Below are 20,010 nucleotides of genomic sequence, written 5' to 3'. Positions count from 1 at the left end.
TAAAGTTGTTTAAATTGTCATTTTTACAGTCGTTTTAGGGTTTCATGACATTACATCGTCATGGTAATGAAGTTGTAAAATTGGCTATTGGCTGTACTGAGTAGCCTCACTGTGAAATGTTATTGGTCCAAAATCCCACTGATTATAACTACATTAAACAAATGTGTTCTGGTTGGCTGTGAATGGCTTGCGCAGTGGTTTCGTGTTTACTACGGACAGAGAAATTGCTTGTTGCATCATACCTGGTTAGAACATGACGTAAACGTTGCACACGTCTGCTTTATGTCATTCGGCGACAAAAGTGAGCTATTACAGAAGCATCTGCCCATATGTTTACATTACAGGGGTTTCTTTGTAAGCACTATATGAAATATATTAGAATATATAGATTTCATTAGACAGAGTGTCATCTCTAACATTAAACAGTAAAGGAAATGTTTAAGAGATTTAGTATATAATTTACTCATGCTGTCAGGGGAGTGAAGGTGTCTTTGGAAATTCCTGCACTTACTCATGGGAATTTACTTTAGCCTACCTTGTGTGATCAGAAGCTTAGATTTCATCACTCCCTTCTTTGAAATTCCATATGCCTTCTCTTCCTCTCTCTCACCACTGGGCCACTGTGGGTTATTAGACCAGCAGTGCACGGGGCAGGTTTGTTTTGTTGGTGTTCCACCGAGTGGACATGTGTGCAGCAATGTGGTGAGGGCCGCCACGCTGTGATGCATATGCCTCTCTCTCATCCATTTTTAACTGGGCCACTTGGACTTTGCGGTGATGAGGCAGGCCCCAGAGGATCCCCTCATACGGCCGTGCACTTAGAGCTCTCAGACCTACCCCATCTGTCAGCATATGGGAAAGATACACAGTAATAAGAGCTGCCACAAAAACAGACCATAATACAGACCTCTGCTCAGAGGCATTTCTTCAACAGCACTAAGGTCATTTGTGTGCCCACGGTCAATCACTGGAGCTCATTAATGACCTTTTAATAGCAGGCAGTGCCTTTTCCGCCTCGTGGATTAGCAGATTAAAGATTTGGCAATATGAAGAGATAAAGGTCGGGAACTGATGAGCCTTGTCAATAATGGGGCTTGCTGGGGTCATTATATACTCTGGACACAATCATCTTGGCTCCATCTGAAAATAACTTGCTGTATTTCGGTTCAATGTGCATACAGCAAATCTTTCTGTAGTCTTTATTTGCCATAACCTGTGCTTGTGAATTTTCTTGCAACTGGCAGCAGTTCCATAACTACAGGATGTGTGATGCAAATCAGCAGAGTGCTCGAGCAATGCGCGCAGCCCGATTTTTCTAACTGCACGTCTTTGAACGTGCAGAATGTGCATGCACCTGGTATTATTTGCACTAATTAGTGTGTCCAAGAGGTGCCAATGCTCAAATTTGAGCCGTTTTTGTCACCAAGATGCACTAGAAGAAGATGTAATCGCCGGTAAACAACAGGAGACAAAGGTAAAAAATGTAATAGTGGATGTGCATGTCAAGAGGGCATATGTGAGGAGGTCAGGAGATACCTGCATTTGTATAACTCGAGTCTGAAGGATTATAAAGACATCTTTATAGGTCTAAACTCCTAGTCCGGTGTCTCATACAGTCATAGTGCACATGTGCCAACCACCTGTGAATGCGCTTACCGTCAAATGAAGTATATTTTGACAGGCTCGCATTCGCCTATATGTAGACTCTGAGCGTTCGCGTCAAATTGAAGTATACTTTGGGCTTAAGTTTTTAATTAGAATCCATGTCAAACCCATAGGTTCCCTTAATGTCCTAGCATAAAGGAGTGGTTACACTAAATTTTGTTCACTCCCATTTAAATGCATCTTTCTATAGTCTTTATGTGCCACAACATGTGCTAGTGGAGCTAGAGTGCTTGCAAGGCAGCACTGTTTTGATATTTCTCAAGCATTCTGTTTAGGGTTTGTTCTAAACCATGAACACTAAGTAATAAACTTGTGCAATTATGCTGATTTATTGTGAATAGTTTAATGTACAAACTCTGTGTACATCTACTTTTTTATTATAATTTTTTATCTACTAAAAACCTAGGTGTTTTGGCCTTTATAAACCACACGTTTTAAGAAATTTTACATTACAGTACATGAAGAAAATCTCCCAATTTCTTGGGTTTTTAGAATGTTCAGGATTTAAAATCTAATCAATTGTAATTGACATCATTGTAATATTTGTATTCTGAATTGTGATTATTATGATAGAAATATTGCATATTACATATATAAATTATCCTCCCTTTACCTATATGTATATTTGGGTTTATATCTTCCTAATTATTATTTTTTCTACAACTTTAACACTTTTCTTTGCTGTATTTCAAGCACTGGTATTTCCAGTTATTCAAATCTAGTTTATTATAAGTGAATAATTGAGCACAGTTTCGCCTTGCACAACGTTGACATAGACTCCATTTACACCTGGTATGAATATGTGTCTTGGGTGATCCAGTGACATGTGGTCAGACTAGACACATTGCTGTTTACGCCTGCTCACGTACATGCGTCTCCTGTGACCACTTGTGATCGGATGTTAAGGGGAGGGTCTCTGTTTCATCACGACATACATCTATCACTATGTCAGTGTGTTACCTAGGGTTAAGTGCTTTACTCTGAACAGTGTAACAGTGGTGGTAATTCAGGGATTGCCTCTTCAAAAGTTGAACCTTTAATTTACCAGCCCAGGGCCCAGTTGCTAGAAACTCGTTATGTTAAGAAAACCCTTAGTTTTAATTGTAAGGCTATTGTCACTAAGAGTTTTCCTAACTTAAGAGGTTTCTTGCAACTGGCAGCAGTTTCATAACTACTAGGCTAAGTTTTGAATTAGAATCCATTGTTAAACCCATAGGCTCCCTTAAAGTCCTAGCACTAAACGTTGCATTCTATTCACTCCCAGTTAAATGCATCGGAACACAGGATACCACAAGCATAAGAAAATTCGCACTAGATGCATAGGACAATTCAAGTTTGGCAAACTTTGACCTGCGAATCTGGATGACAAAAAGAAGTGTGTCCAATAGAAGATACAAATGTCACACACTGATCTCTTGGCTCAGTTCAAAGAATACATATTTCAAAGCAGTGTGTTTTTACTGTTGCTGGAAAGTGAGTAGATGTATATTATAACATTTTGAATATAATATTTTTTTGTTATTTGTTATTTATTAAAATCAGAAGCCCTCACGTGTGGCTGGCATCAAATCCTGGTCCATTTTGATGCCCGTAGTCATTTCCCTTGCTCAAAGCCTAGTGTGACTGGGGCTTGAGTGTTTGTAACAGAGTGCAGAGTAAGACATTTATCAGGCAGAGCTGTGTTCAATCCCCAATGATTCAGAGCTGTGATAAATTCCTCCAACTTGTCCAATAAACATTAATCCAGTCCAGGACAATCTAAATGACGAGACAAAGCCTCCGTGCGCAGTGCCACACGTTAAAGGTGTCGGTATGAATCTGCCAAAGTGCAGGACGAATCAGCCCTCAGGGTCTTCACTTACTTAATGCCGGTAGTTAGATATGAGAAATGGGGTTGAGTAAGGAGAGAGGCAGGGGTCACATATCACGTCCAGGGTTCAACAGTAATGTCCCTGGGCCAGTGTGTTGTTTTGGACCAGTTGACAGAACTTCACTTGTCACTTGCTTTATTGGGCCAATGATGCATTGTCACTACATCTTAGATTTGTTGATCATGTACATGTGTTTTTATGTATTGCAACCTTAAACATTTGTATCTTTTTGATGTATTGAACATTGTTGTTGGAATTCTGCTCATTTAAATATTTCACCTAGGTAACATGAATGAGGAAGTTTCTTTTTTTTTTACCTGGATACCTGGATCGGTATCGGCTCCAATACTGACATTTTTAGATGGATCGGGTATCGATCCAAATCCGATACTGTGTGTTAGTGTGTTCGTTACTGTCAAGCTCCAAAAATGACATAAAAGAACCATAAAAACACCATTAAAGTAGTTCATATGACTCGTGCATTTTATTCATAGCCACTTGAACATGTGCGATAGCTCTGTGAATCACAAAAGGCTGTGTTTAATAAGTAAATACATAATATGCACACGCAGCGCCAGCGCATTAGTGAATGGCGCTGCTGTGTTTACACACACACACTCGTGGCTATTTTAGCCTTCACGCGGTGCGCAATATTTGGTCCATAATCAGAGACCACATTGAATATCTGGGATTCGACATTTAATATAATCCTTTAAAGAAAAAGTCTTAGGATATTTTTAAATATTTCAAACAAAGTAGCGCTGTGACAAAGCTATAATTTGTGATGAAAATTGTTTTTATTAAATTAGAAAAAATGCTAAAATGTGTGTGTGTATGAATGATTAAGAGCTTAAGTAGATCTAACATGAATAATAAGCTTTGTGCAGGGATTGGGCAGTACTATGATAAAGCGTTTTAAGAGAAGTACTTTGATGGGATACACAACCTTATGTAATTACAGGGATGATCTGGGAATCAAAGGAAAAGTAATTGAAGTGCAGTCTTGAATTCCATCCCCAGTCTCTTCTCTGTAATGACATGGTCCGCCTCACTCCAGTCCAGACAGGATATGATGCTGATATTTTGAGTGCCTCTGCATGAACTGAAGCACAGTAACTTACTTAGTCCACCAGTCTGGTTAAGTTCCATTGTATTTCTTCATGAACGCTGTACTCTTATCTGCAGGTGAACACAGCCATGCATGAAGCCAAGCTGGTGGAGGAGTGTGATGAATTGGTGGAGATAATTCGCCAGAGGAAACAGGTCATTGCTGTCAAGATCAAAGAGTCCAAGGTACACAGTCTTTCTTTATTTGCACCACTGAGACTGGCCTGAATTGCACATTTAAGTCAGACTCATACCATGCACATAATCGCACTTGGGTCACATTTACAAAGGCTTTTGTATTTGCTTATTAATTTACTTATTTAATTTGGAACTGTTCACCCAAACATTTAAATTCTATAATTTACTTACCCTCAAGTGGTTCCAAACACATATGACTTTCATCTTTCATTGAACACAAAAGGAGTCCATACACCTCATGAACTATATTCCAAGTCTTCTGAAGCCATGCAATATCTTAGTGTGAAGAAGATAATTAAGCAATTTTTCCACTGATAATCTTCCCATCCAACATAGATTTCAAATCTCACTGGCATATCTGCATATTCAAACTTTGTCACATTCAGTTACTAGACAGGTGAGAATCATTTGTGTTTGGTGTCATTGATGTCTAACCTGGTACAACATGTCTTGCTTGCTTTGTTGTATCGAAAAGATCAACATTACCGTTCTTCAAAATTTCTTCTTTTGTATTCCACGGAAGAAAGTTTTACGAATTATGGAACTACGTGAGGGTAAGTAAATAATGACAGAATTTTCAATAATGAGTGAATTGTGCCTTTAATACAGTAATGTGCGCTTTCACAACACAACCCAGAGTCCTGTGGGCAGTTGTCTTCTAACAAGAGCTCAGACTTTCACTTTCAGAAACCAATTTGAATTTGATTCTCGACAATATGTCACACTGGGGCACAAAAATGGAGCTGGCATTTCTATTGCATCTTTCAGAGCTTGTCACTACCACTGTTACAATGAGAAAAGAACTGTCAGGGTCTGTCCAACCCTTCCCTATGTAAAGAAATGGTTGATGTGTAAAAAAAACCCCAGCATGAAAACATGTTTTTTTTTAATGTTTTGTAAAGGGGCACTTTGAGCACATAAAATAGGGCATTATAAATCCTGTCAGGAGTGAGGAAGCGGGAGACAACGATTTTCAAACTCAAACCTTGTCTTTTAAACAGAAGACATGCTCGCTTAACAGCGAAAAAGAAAACCAATGCAAATAACAATCATTCCAAAAGGGGGAATTAAATCAGGGCAGCGTTCAGTATAACAGCAACGGCCAACACACAAACTGCTTGTCAGCTGGGCTCTCTCTCCCTCACACTCTGAGGACTCACCCTTTTATTTCCCCCGTCTCTCTCACTGTGAACACAGAAACAAGCAATTACCAGCAATTCATCTCAGGTGAGAACCCTTACTGCTTACTTTCTTCCAGATGAACACTAGACCATGCCCTCGCCTCCACACTGGCCAAAGAGTGTGATGGCCATCAAGGACACAGAGTGAGGAGGCAGTGAAGTGTAGAGACACTACTTATATAGGATTGTTGAAATTATGACAGGAAGAAGGCTGAGGCTCAGCTTGGCTTGTTAGAGCAGACCCTGGCCATGTGGCTTCATTTAACAAGCTTCCCTTGTGATATAGGAGCAGGGCCTGATAATCTTCACAAGAACAACCATAAACACCGGCCCAGTGCACTGGAAAGCACCATTCTCCTCTGGGATAGGATGTGACTGCTACTCTCAGGACTCTGAATAATGATTCAGATCATTCATAGACTCCATTACAAGACTCCATTAAAAATGTAATGTTAATTTGCCTTTTATTTAAAATAGGGGCATTTCACTTTTGTTGCACTTATGACCTCAAATAATTATAAGGAAAATATACCTAAAATGACCTAAAATGCAATAAGGCACGAAAACTGTGTGTTACAGTGATTTTACCATAGGTAATGCAATAAATGACTGCAACAGCAGTATGATAAAAGACACAAGAGTGTTGAATTTATTTCAAATTAGATCATGCAATTCTTCTATGAAGTAATATAATTCACTAGCCTCATAAGCCAACCCTATGCTGTTTACAGTAACTAAACGACTTGCCCCATAGAATTCAGCTGAGGTGCGGCAACAGAAGTGCCTATATCAGCTATTTTGCAACTGCTTCGAACTTTCCACTTTTGGCTTATCCAGTCAGTTAGTAGAATCAGACTAGTCCATTTCATAATAGAGCACAACAATGCCCCTCCAATTTTTCAGCCGTCTTCAATCCGGAAGTGTTTTTCCTATTCATTTTTTCCATTACATAAAAGTCTTCATAAAAGCATTCTAAACCATGATCCAAAACAATCAGCTCAGAGGTGAATCACAACATTACAAATTTTTATTTGAAGCAAGACATTATTTAAAAATCGGACAAAAAGATGAAGGTGCAAGAATGTGTATTTAACGTCTTTAATGAGGGAATGAACTACTAAACTAATTTCATGAAGCAGTGCGAATGGTAATATCTATTTAAAAATGGTACAAATGGAAATATGTAAAAATATTGATTTTAATTTGTTGATTGTACTGTAAGTATAGACACAATATACTTTAAGTTTTTTGCAAAATATTCAGATTTTTATCTTTCTCTTTAGAGTAAAAAAAAAAAAGAAATGTCAAAAAAAAACAGATTGATGGCCATTGATTAACAATCTCGTTTAACAGCCTGTCACTGTCTTTAAAAATGTATCATTAAAAATCAATTCCTTTTGATTAATGGGATATTTACTTCTGGAATCAGACTGTTGCGCTCAGTGTGGAGCAATTGTTATGACGTTACTGTTCACTTGTAAATTGAGACAATGTCACAGACTAGAAAACATTACCAAAATTGAAGGCTCAGATTTTATGCTCTAGTTCATCACTGTGATGTGGCACATGTAGGGTTTTGTGAAGTCTGACAGTGAGCGTGCAGCACAGAAGCACTTTAACTTGACAGCCTGAACTCGCACTCTTGTCAAGTGGCCATTTGAGCTGCAGGACAGGCCTGTGGTCCACTGTTTTTGGGTAATGTAATGTGAGAGACCTGGACAAATGCACTAATATACATTAGAATTCACTGTGTAAGGCCAGCAGTGATGCTCGTTTGTACAGCAGCCCCGAGATGACATGCAAAGCCTGCAACAAGAGATTATGTCTGGACTTTTGCAAACATCAGTAATGCTACTCTATAGGGGGCCTGGGTAGCTCAGTGGTAAAATACGCTGGCTACCACCCCTGGAGTTCTCTAGTTCGCTAGTTCAAATCCCAGGGCGTGCTGAGTGACTCCAGCCAGGTCTCCTAAGCAACCAAATTGGCCCGGTTGCTAGGGAGGGTAGTCACATGGGGTAACCTCCTCGTGGTCGCTATAATGTGGTTCGTTCTCGGTGGGGCACGTGGTGAGTTGAGTGTGGTTGCCGCGGTGGATGGCGTGAAGCCTCCACATGTGCTATGTCTCCGTGGCAACGCGCACAACAAGCCACGTGATAAGCTGCGAGAGTTGACGTGGAGGCAACTGGGATTCGTCCTCTGCCACCTGGACTGAGGTGAATCACTACGCGACCACGAGGACTTAAAAGCACATTGGGAATTGGGCATTCCAAATTGGGAGAAAAAAAAAAAAATCAAGTATTGCTACTCTTTCACATAGTACCTATTTCTAGCATTAAGGAGGCTTTTAGTATCATAAACCCATATGCAAAGTGAGATTTGATCTGAGGCTTTGGCTGTGCAGGCTTTAGCTGGTTCATTACTTGTTTTGATTTTTTTTTTTTTTTTTTCAGATGCAGTCCATTTTCTTGAATGCCATCTCGAAATTCCAAAATTTTTTGGCAGTGAAACATTTGATCAAAGCAAATGATTTGAGACTTTTATTAAGAAATGGGATTATATTAGATCTCTTGCAATCCACTGAAGCACTACTTTTTTCACTCCTTGTTTCTCGGTTTATCTAAATGATTCTAGTGACTTCTTCCTGTCAAACAGCACATTCCTCCATTGAATCACACTATGATATAGACTAGAACCTGCTTAACTGACTCAACTGCATTATTGAGGAAGTGTATCTGATGTCTCATAAAAAATCCAACTTGAAAATTACACCACTGTCTCAACATTTATGCATAATAGAATTAGGTAGTTCATTACACATATCGCGGCAGTTTCAAGGTGAAATGTTCACTGTGTGGCACTAAAAGGGAGTTAAATCTTCTCCCAAATAGAAGTTTTTGTTTTACAGTTATTGCTCTATTGAGTTTTAAATGAACAAAACCTAACCTAAACCTAACCGATAGTCTCATGAAAGTAAATGTGAGGTGAGAAAGTCAATTGCTGAAGCAACCACTTCATTTTGTGGTGCTTCTATGACACTTTCAGCTCACGCGATGACGAGCGTGCTTAGGTAGACTCGTACCCCGGTCTTTCGCATTGCAAATTTAGCTACTGCACAACCTAATCATGCTGGAATAAGCTTGTAAATGTTGTTGGTTATGTAATGCAAATGTTAAAATGTATCACCACTGAAATCATGCGCTTTCATAAAAGTGTTTATGATAAAAAAAACAGCAAAACAAAAATCGTAAAAGATAGCGTTGTGTGAGGAACAGAGTGAAAAATAAGTTTTATGAACTAATAATCAGCCATTTTACTCATAATTTGTGTGAAAGGGAATAAAGTCATTGTTGTTGTAGCACCTCTAGTGTTTATTTCACCAAGAAACAGCTGTGATGCATAGAACAAGCCACAAAAATCTCATTTAGCAAACATGTAGTTATGGTAACGTGATTCTATGAGACCAGGTTGCAAAAATCATGAATACGCAAATGGAACATGAGGTTATATGAAGGAAAATAACTTAATAGTAAGTCTGTGGTCAGTTTATGCTTACTATTGTTTTGGATATGATCCTTTGTACAGTATTTTATACATAAGAGAAGGATGGAGGTAGGTAGAAACAGTAAACAGAGAAGTCTTAATTGAAAAAGGATCCATCCAGAAAAGTGGACCCAGATATTTTATGAAAGAACAATATGAGGTCTTTAAACATTAAAGAACACATTCACTTAACAGTTGCACTCAGAACTGTCCAACAAGATGCACCCTGGAATTGCCCTGTGTTTTGCACCAATACCTGATTTGCTAATACAAAAAAAGACGGCACATGCAAATAAACAACAATATCAAAGGGAACAATTAATTTGTAGTAAATTTCCCCCCTCAAAGCTAAACGAGTGTTAAGCAAATGAGATTCTTTCCACAGCAGCCTTTGTGCAATTTACTTGGGTTAAATTTTTTTTTGACAGACATCCAATACTGCATGAGATATGCATTGGTTATACCAATGCATATCTCAGTCACTGCATTATTTCACAGCTTGATCAGTCACTGATCAGTCATTTGATCAGTTACTGCATTATTTCACAGCTATAATTGCACAAAGAGCAAACAAAGCAAAGGGCTCGTTTAACTGTGATAATGAGCACAAGGGCGATAATGAGTTTTTGATAACATGCTCTATTATGGTTACATCGTAAAGAAAGTTGCGATTTGGAACATTAATAGCTTAAGAAGTTGTGATAACAGTTCCATACATCTGCAGTGTCCCCTAAAAGTATTTGGACAAATAATCCACACTTAAAATTATATGAAACCAAGTGGCATTTATTTTTAGGGTTCAGATTAATAAACAATAGATACATTGTTGTTAAAAATTTAGACAACAATACATATGGACACTTAGTGGATTGTCAAACTTAATTGGTTCTCAAACTTAGTGTAACATGTCCATAATTAATGTAATTACACCTTTACTCTGTTTGGACACCTGTGTGAACTTAAGGGTCAATGAATTCGTACATCCACTAAAAATAACTTTTAGACCAAATGTAATTAAAAGAAATGACTCAGAATAATGAAATTAAGATCATGTCTAGCATAATTTGTTTGCAAATATCACTTCTTTTGATATTTTGACACTCATCTGACAGTCATGACACTCATCAGCATTTTTAATACCAAATAATTGGGGCCACTGTATCTGTTGTGTAAAAAATTGTGAAATATGAAAATAGTGGAAAATGTTTGATTATTTTAGGTGATGAAGCTGAGGAAGTTGGCACAGCAGATTGCGAACTGCAGACAGTGTCTGGAGCGCTCTAGTGCCCTCATCACCCAAGCTGAGCACAGCCTGAAGGAGAATGACCACGCCCGCTTCCTGCAGACAGCCAGGAATGTGGCTGAGAGGTGAGACGAATACACACACTCACACACACACACACACACACACACACACACAAATACAGTTAGTGCCACTTACCACTTGCCAGTGTGAAATCAGCTTTAGCTACTCTGCACATTTCCTAGTGCCGATCCTTCCACTTTTTAAGGATACTGGTGTAGGAATCGGGTCCGATACTGTGCTCACATACTCGTACTCGTAAAAAGGCTCCGATGCCAATAAACGATACCATCTGATAGTGCTGGGTTCGAGTCCACCAGCCAGTTTAAACAATCGATTCCGAGTCAAGTCAGTGTCTTTAAACAATCAAGTCCGAGTCAAGCTGAGTCCAAAAGGGGCCGTGTCGGACTCAAGACTGAGTCCATAACAGTCCGAGTCGAGTCCGAGTCCGAATGAATCTGTTCATGAATCTGAATTAATGTTGTAACCATACACTCAACATCAATATTTTAAGCTTATTTTAACCTTCACAACTAAGAAAAACAATTTGTCAAGATAAATAAAAAAACAAACAAATGATTAGTATCCTGCTGAACAAATTTCAAAGTGGTTTCAGAATGAAAGCATATGCTTTAGGTGTATGACAAAACTGTCCTTCAACACACTTCTTATTGCGTTCTGCTGAAATTTCAGTTATTGTTTCAGTTTGAACAGCCCCTCGTTCACATGACACAGCACTAGTCAAGTCAGTCAAGTCATTTTTATTTGTATAGCGTCTTTCACAACACACATCGTTTCAAAGCAGCTTTACAGAAAATCATGCATTAACAGAAAATGAAACTGGTAATATCTATAATGTATTAGAGTCATCTTCTAGCTGAAGTTACCTCTCAAAAAGACAGCCTTTTGTCTCAGTTAATTGTAGGTACATTTCCACTGTATCCAGAGTGGTTTATTCTCTGTATTCATAAATATCCCAATGCTGTTTAACTGTGCAAGAAACTGCTCCAAATGATTCCATGAGAGAGCGCTTTGTATTGAACAAATTGTATTGAATCAAATCGATTCAGTCTGTTTTGTAAGCCCGTTTGGCCAATTCACTGAAAAGAACCAACTCAAAAGAATTATTCATTCGCAAATTGGTAATCGCTGGTTCTTTTAAACAGACACAGGACACACTTCATGACTGATGAAATATTCTGAGAGTAAATATTTCTCATGACAGTCGGAGTGCTCATGGTACGCACAGTGCGTACAGCTGTACAGCTGCAGGCGCCACTGTAGGGCCATACATGATAACATACAGAGATGCTTCTTGTCATGAAAAAGAATATTCCCTTTAAATATGCAAAATAATTCTTAGACAGCCTTTACATCTTATTTGAGTTACAATAGCTGAAACCAATAAAGTTAACAGTTCATTTCTCTTGGTTTTCTTTACAGTTATTATTTTATATGATTTTATAATATATATATATATATTATTTAATTTTTTTGGAAACTGTAACATTAGAAAAAATTGGTATCAGTATCGGGGAGTACTGAAAAGGAAGTATCGGTACTCGTACTCGTTCTGCAAAAAAATTGTATCGGGACATACCTACCTCTTTTAGTTCTTTTGCTCATGGCTTATATTCAAAATAATATAAAACATGTCTTCAGGACAATGACAATATTTAAATGTGTGGCTTCAGGTCTGATAATGACTGGGGGTTGTAGGGATGGTCCACTAGTTTATCTAAAATAAAATAAATTTGTTTCAATATTTTTAGCAGTGGTGCTTTGAAGGGGATGAATTACATTTACATTTTACATTGTCATTTAGCAGATGCTTTTATCCAAAGTGAGGAACATAGCAAGCAATTTGTCATACAAAAGACAAATATCTCAGAGTAGCTGGAGTAGTATAGAAGCTAGCGCAGAAGAAAGAGACAGACAAGGGAAGGGTTATTTTATTATTATTATTATTATTATTATGAAATAAGTGCAATTAGTGTGGGTTGGTTAAGTGCTCATGGAATAGATGTTTTTTTCAGCTGGTTCTTGAATGTTGAGATGGTTTCAGCAGATTGTGTGGAGGTTGGAAGCTCATTCCACAACAAAGGAACAGAGAAGGTGAATGATTGTGAAAGGGACTTTGAGCCTCTTTTCGATAGGACCACCAAGGGCCACTTGTTTGACTGTGAACATTGACCATAGAGAGTGAGTGGGGATATAAACCTGGAGGAGTGAACTGAAGTGGCTGTCCTGAAGACAAAGCCTTAAATTTAATGTGGGCAGCTACAGGTAGCCAGTTGAGTGAAATCAAGAGTAGGGTGACATCGAGTATTGACGCTGACTACCACCCCTGGAGTCGAAAGTTCGAATCCAGGGCGTGCTGAGTGAATCCAGCCAGGACTCCTAAGCAACCAGATTGGCCAGGTTGCTAGGGAGGGTAGAGTCACATGGGATAAACTCCTCGTGGCCGCGATTAGGGGTTCTCGCCCTTAATGGGATGCGTGGTAAGTTGTGCATGGATCGCGGAGAGTAGCATGAGCTTCCACATGCTCTGAGTCTCCGCAGTGTCATGCACAGCGAGCCACATGATAAGATGCGCGGATTGACTGTTTCAGAAGCGGAGGCAACTGAGACTTGTCCTCCGCCACCCGGATTGAGGTGAGTAACCACGCCACCACGAGGACCTACTAAGTAGTGGGAATTGGGCATTCCAAATTTGGAGAAAAAGGGGATACAATTTTGGAGAAAAAAAAGGGGGGTGGCATGAGCCTTCTTTGGTTGATTGTAGATCAGATGCACTGCAGCGTTCTGGGCCATCTGCAGCAGATTAATTATGCTTGCTGGGAGGCCAGCCAACAGAGCATTACAGTAGTCCAGTCTTGAAATGGCCAGAGCTTGGACCAGGAAGTGCGCAGCACATTCAGACAAGAAAGGTCTGATTTCCCTGATGTTGTAAATCGCGAACCTGCAAGACTGATCAGTTTATAAGACGTGGATGATGAAGTTAAGCTGGTCATCAACGACCACTCCCAGGTTCCCGGGTGTCCTGGTTGGCATTAGTGTAGTTGAAACAAGAGGTTGTGGTCAGCAGACGGGAATTAAAAAATGCAGCTTTGTTTTGTTTTGTTTTTGTGTCTGGTTTTGTTTTGGTTTGCTTGTATCATTTTAATAATGGCTGCTTGAAATGAATTAGAATGCCGTTATCAGGGGTTTGACTGGTTTAAGTCACTTTTCAGCTGGTCAGGTTTGGAGACCAGCTTCATGATCAGCTAAACCAGCCAATCACGAGTTTGGCCAGACAGGGAGACTCTTTGAAAACCGTCTTGAACCAGCTAAGGCCACCAAACCAATTTATGGTGTATTATGTTTTGTTTTTTGTCATTTTTTTTTATAACTGTCATATATAAAGTGCTGCCTGACTGCTTTCTATCAAACTTTTGCTATTATAAGACAGATCATCATCTCACCAAATGGCTTCTTTGCATTATATAATGCTGGCTCTATTGTCTTACTGTTTTTATTTCACGTACCACACACATTTCTCTGCATTTGAGTGTTACCAGATGCTGTTTATAGTTAGTCATTCAGGATAGGATCATATACAGCCTCACAGCCTGTAAAAAGACTGTTGTAAATAGACACATTTGTAAATGAATTGCTGTGCCTCTCTTTCCTCTCTTTGGTGTCCAGAGTTGCCATGGCCACCGCCTCTTCCCAGGTCCTCATCCCAGATGTCAATCTGAATGACGTCTTTGACAATTTTGCCCTTGATTTCTCCAGGGAAAAGAAAATCCTGGAAGGACTGGATTACTTGACAGGTAAAACCAGTGAGAAACTAAACGCTTTTTCCACAACAGGTTTCTCATTGTATTCAGTCCAACTTTAATGAAGACATGGTGTATGTAAGATAAAGTCAGAAGTACATCAGCCGTTCTTTTTGTAGAAATGAATCAATACATCCTGTCTTGACGGGTGTCTTCTTTTCCAGCACCCAACCCTCCCTCTATACGTGAAGAGCTCTGCACCGCCTCTCACGACACCATCACAGTGCACTGGACCTCTGAAGATGAATTTAGCGTCACCTCCTACGAGCTTCAGTACACCATCTACACTGGCCAGACTAACTTTATCAGTGAGTCAAAGTACACATCCTACACAGCCTTGTTCAGATCCAGAACCATCAAAAACTCTTTTCTAAGACATCACCATTTTGTCTGCATCTCTCACGTGTATCCTCTATAGTCTCTAAAATAAAGGTTCCGGTTAGAACCAAAAAGGTTTTTATAGCATAATGCCATAGATGAACCTTTTTTAAGTTCCACAAAGTGCTTTTTATTCTCTAGTTATATAGCCAGCTCAAGAACTGTATACAGTGAAAAATGGTTATTGAAGAGTGTGATTTGCTGTACCTAAGATGCTGCAAAGAATCAATAAAGAGTATATGTGCAAAGTTTAAGTCCATGAGCAGAGTTTTCACATTTCACACATTAGGTAAAAATACATCCGTAGTATGCATGGTAAGATCACACTTTACATAACTATGAGTTCAGCAGAACATTCTCTCTCTGACAGTGTTTTTATGTAACATAGTCTATTGTAGGTCTTCTTTTCAGCACATTCTAGCTCTGTATAGTGCTCCACATGTACAGTGCAAATACTGTATACTTATCATTTTTTAACACCTACAAGTTAAACATCCCCCACACCTATTTTAAGGAAGAGAAAAGGTAGGACACTTGTGGTAACACCAGTCGAGCTATGTTGAGTGAAAAAGCTCAGCAGTGTTAGGAAGAGCAAAGGATATGCTGTTAATTGCTTCAAGGCGAGTGAAGCACTCAACATACAAAGAGGCAGACAGTTTTTTCCTGTCTCTCTCTTGCACGCAGACCTGCTTTTCAGTTACCATTCAGCCTTCTTCGGTAACAGAGTATATTAATTTCAACCGCTGATATAACAGAGACCTAAAAACATCTACAGTGCTACCGCAGGCTCCTTGGAGGATACAAACAAACAGACAGAGAAATGGAGAGGAATTCATTCTTCCCAGACCTTTTTACAGCATTGCTCTTTGAATGTGAATGCCTAAACGGTGCAATTCTTAGATGCGTTTGCTCCACTCCCATGAGGAGCAATGTGAGCCTTTGCTTGTGCATTTGCACAGCCATGGGCCAAGTCAGGGAAAATGACTCCAAGCAAATGCTTACAGCCCCCAGTAAACATCTATCAACTGCACTGCTGAGCAAAGGCAATACATATTATCTACTCATTTCATCAAAATTGTCTGAAATCGCATCTCTTAGACCAGTGGTTTTTAAACATGTTGCAGGTCTGTTAGGGTCGTGAACAGCAGGATAAACAATGTTAAATGCAAATAATAAAATCAAACTTACCAGTATAATGCATAATTAGGATAATATAAGATATAGGATAATCAGCTTTCAAAAAGTTAAAGAAAACACTTTCCATATCTTTTGTTGTTGACATCAAAGGCTGCGCATTCAATCAAATCAAAAAACTTAATTTGACTCTGATTCATGTCACTTGCTAATATGGTTAATACTAATAAAATATCTAGCCCAGTGTTTGTTCCATTGGGTTAGGCTGGTAAATCAAACTCCTATTGTTATTTATGCAGTTGGAAAATTGTAAATGTTCCTATTCAGCCTGTCATGTTAATCATTTTGCATATTGTTGGGTCTATGCAGTTAAAGGAAATATTAATACAGTTCAATATTTGACTGAAGCACATTTTTGTTAACTGTTTGTATGATATAACATTTTTGTACCATGTTGGGTCACTACATGATGTCCAATTTAAAATCTGGGTCTGGAGAAAAACCAGTTGAGAACCACTGTCTTAGAGTATGATCTTTCCGTTGACTGAAGGGTTTGGCTCAACTATGCTAATGTCAAAGAGAACAGTGAGTGAGAATGCCATTAAAAACAAAACCCACACAAATAGGAAAAAGTTTGATTTTTCTCTCTCAGTGTTGGCATAGTTATTGCGTTTTGCCTTTGTTTGGACAGTGTAGATAGATGTCATTCTACAAGGAGGTTTAATCAGATATAGTTTCAAGGCAACATCTTTTAATTGTCTATAGGTTTTATTTTTTCATCAATTCCCTTGATTGTTTGTCATGTTTGAAGGCCAGTAAAATTGTTGGCTTTGTTTCATGTTCCCTCTTAGCAAAACTGTATTAAATTTTTCAAGACTTTAATAGCAAAAGCATAATATGCAAGGGCCCAGGCTGGATAACAGGAAGCATCTTTAACAGGATAGCAGTCATTTATTGTGATATGTCAGTTTGTTGTTACCCAGTGTTGAACTAGTAACATTATTCCTCTCACTGCCTTTGACATGCTGAAAAGCATCCATGTGGTATGAAACAAATCTATACATTTCCGCTGCATTGCACTCAGGTCCGATATGCGTAAATACCCAACTGCCATGAAGGGAAAGCTGACCTTTGGTGACCAATTAAAACGTGTCCAAAATTTAGCTTTATCAGCCAAATCTCAAGCTAATAGAACAAAGAGTAGTGGGAAACGGGACATAAAAGCGTCCTCACTTTGCCATTTGAGGACAGCAATTTGGACCATTTGTTTCGTTGAAAGAAGCTCATGTTTGTCTTTGGACTCTGTTTATCACCAGCCCTGTGAAAGAAGGCACTGTAAAAAATAAAAAGGCACTGGCCTGGCATCGGCCATGATTAGATCTGACATGAGCTAATGCTCTTTGCTCCGCTCGCATTGTGACATTGATTGATAGTGATACAAGCCGCTGGACTTGCATGCTAATCTTCAGCAAACAGTATGCAAATGCCGCTGTCCTTGCAGGAGAAACTCAGGCCACATCACCTAATCTGACGTGCGTACCCCTTGGTCAGTGATGTGGGCTGTGACTCATGGGTAGTGTATGGAAAATGGAAGAGACATGGATGTTCCGAAGCATGTAGGCAGTCACAACGGTAAAGCTAACAGTTGTTACAAACTGGATCGAGGTCATACCAGTTAAAGAAATGCATGTATTATGTTCATCTGACTCTGTTCCCCTGCACAATTCATGTTTATTTGATTACGTCTGCTCCCACAAAACTGTAGCTCAGAAAATGTAAAAAGAGAGAGAGAGAGAGAGAGAGAGAGTGTAGACACAGAATGCTATGTGTAACTATGCTATGCTATAAGTACCCTCACCAAATAATGTCTCGTTTGCTAATTAAGGGAATTAAACAATTACGAATCATCTTAACGATTCAGGTTCCATTAATTATTTTTTAGTACTTTTGAGAAAGAAAAATTTGGAAATATGAAATGCTATTCTTATTGGATTTACTGCCCTCAGCAGCCTGTAAACAAATAATGAGATCTTTTCATATTTTAACAGAACAGATTCTTGCAAGGTGTGTATTTATTTTGTTAATTCATAATTTTTTGTAAAATAACACCAGTTTCAACAAAACTGTCATTGTCATTGACATTTTCATATCAACAACCATCCAGTAATTCCTCTGGCTGAAGTCTCACATGCCCTAAAGGAATACTTCACCCAAAAATTTAAATTCTCTCATCATTCACTCACCCTCATGCCATCCCATATGTGTATAACATTCTTTCTTCAGCAGACCACAAAGATTTTTGGAAGAATATTTCAGCTGTGTAGGTCCATACAATGCAAGTGAATGGGTGCCAAAATTGTGAAGCTCCAAAAAGCACATATAGCCACAATAAAAGTGATCCATACGACTCCAGTGGATTAATTAATGTCTTTGGAAGCTTTACATCACGCAAGAGGCCGTTTGAACTCCACCTTCGTGAACATGCATACCACAGCTGGCCAGAAGCAAAACATATTTGTAAAAAAAAAATTTTTAAATATTGATCTATTTCTTACACACACCTAGCATTTCACTTCAGAAGACATTAATTAATCCACAGGTGCATTGTGCTGAGGTTCGGTCACTTCGGTCTGAGGTGTCGGGTTTGTGTGTGGCTGAACTCTCGCACAGATGTCTTGTCTCGTTTTGTCGCCTGTTGTGTGCATGTACGCTCAGGCTTTGTTTAGTGTGGGGATGTGTGGCATCACTTTGTTTGGCGTTGCTACGCATTGTCTTGTCTGTCGGTTGGCATGAGCGTATATTGCCTGATTGTCTTGGCATTATGCGCTCATGCCATTCGGGTGTTTGTTGTCTTGTGGGAGCACATGGCTTTGTTTTGTTTCTGTATTGCTCTCAGTCTTGCGCCATACCCCGCCTCCTTGTTTGCCAATTATTAGTTCATTAGTCACACCTGCCCTGTCGGTTAACCTGTTTGATTTCTCTCCCTATTTTAGTCTCCTCATGTAGTCTCCTCCTTCAATTATGGAAATTGAATTCATATTTTGATTATCTAGTAAGGTTCCACAGTATGTATTTCCAGGCAAACCCCTTTAGTCGCAAAAATATTCCAAATATACCACAAACTCTCGCAACTTATTGCTTAATAATGATGCTTAAATAAAACATAATGCTTTCCAAATGATGCACACTTTCACAGAAGTCTCGCAACAGGGTCATAATGGGACACAATATGCACAGCCTGCTTCTGTGATTTATCACCACAACATAGATGGTGATTATTTCTCTCATTTTATGGCTGAGGTTAATTTACAAAGCACCGTCACTGAGCAGATAATCACAGAGGTCATTAAGAGTGGTCAGCTTGGCACTGATGAACTGTCATATTATGTTTACATGATGATATTGGCCATTATAAGAAGGTGGTTCAGCCATATGTCTGCTGCAGGGTTTCTCTTGCTGTACTCAGGGTGAGATTGTCAGTGGTTACTGCCAAAGTTCAGGTTTTTGTACCTTAAGATATTCATAAGCTGGGCTTTGGAGAGCTTCACAAGAATGTAGAATAAAGACAGTCCACTGTAACCAGCGACAGAGAATTATTGCAGTGATTGTGACAGTATGTTCTGGTTTTCCATGTTTTAGATGATCTGTTGGAAAATGCATTAATGTGGAATGATAATACGCAAGTGTATGCACATACATAATGCAGAATACCAAGATATGTGCTTTTTAATATGTGTCAAAGTAGTTTATGACAGCTAAACACTGAAAGGCACATGCATGGTCATGAAAACACATGCACTCAATAGAGCAAC

General features: G+C 39.0%; 1 protein-coding gene across 8 annotated transcripts in view; it reads left to right on the top strand.

The window, feature by feature from the left end:
- The window catches only part of LOC127418379 (probable E3 ubiquitin-protein ligase MID2), a 163,053-nt gene that overhangs the window by 131,405 nt on the left and 11,638 nt on the right, over positions 1–20,010 (top strand). For all 8 annotated transcript variants that reach the window (XM_051659020.1, XM_051659019.1, XM_051659018.1 and 5 more), the window contains 4 exons: positions 4,722–4,829; positions 10,782–10,930; positions 14,553–14,680; positions 14,851–14,994. In XM_051659020.1, coding sequence (XP_051514980.1) covers positions 4,722–4,829; positions 10,782–10,930; positions 14,553–14,680; positions 14,851–14,994 — 529 coding nt within the window. The remainder of the gene's footprint in view (positions 1–4,721; positions 4,830–10,781; positions 10,931–14,552; positions 14,681–14,850; positions 14,995–20,010) is intronic.

Source organism: Myxocyprinus asiaticus, chromosome 27 (genome assembly GCF_019703515.2).
Source record: "Myxocyprinus asiaticus isolate MX2 ecotype Aquarium Trade chromosome 27, UBuf_Myxa_2, whole genome shotgun sequence".
Taxonomy (NCBI): Eukaryota; Metazoa; Chordata; class Actinopteri; order Cypriniformes; family Catostomidae; genus Myxocyprinus; species Myxocyprinus asiaticus.
The sequence above is the reverse complement of the archived record's forward strand: the minus strand, read 5'-3'. Positions and strand labels throughout refer to the sequence as shown.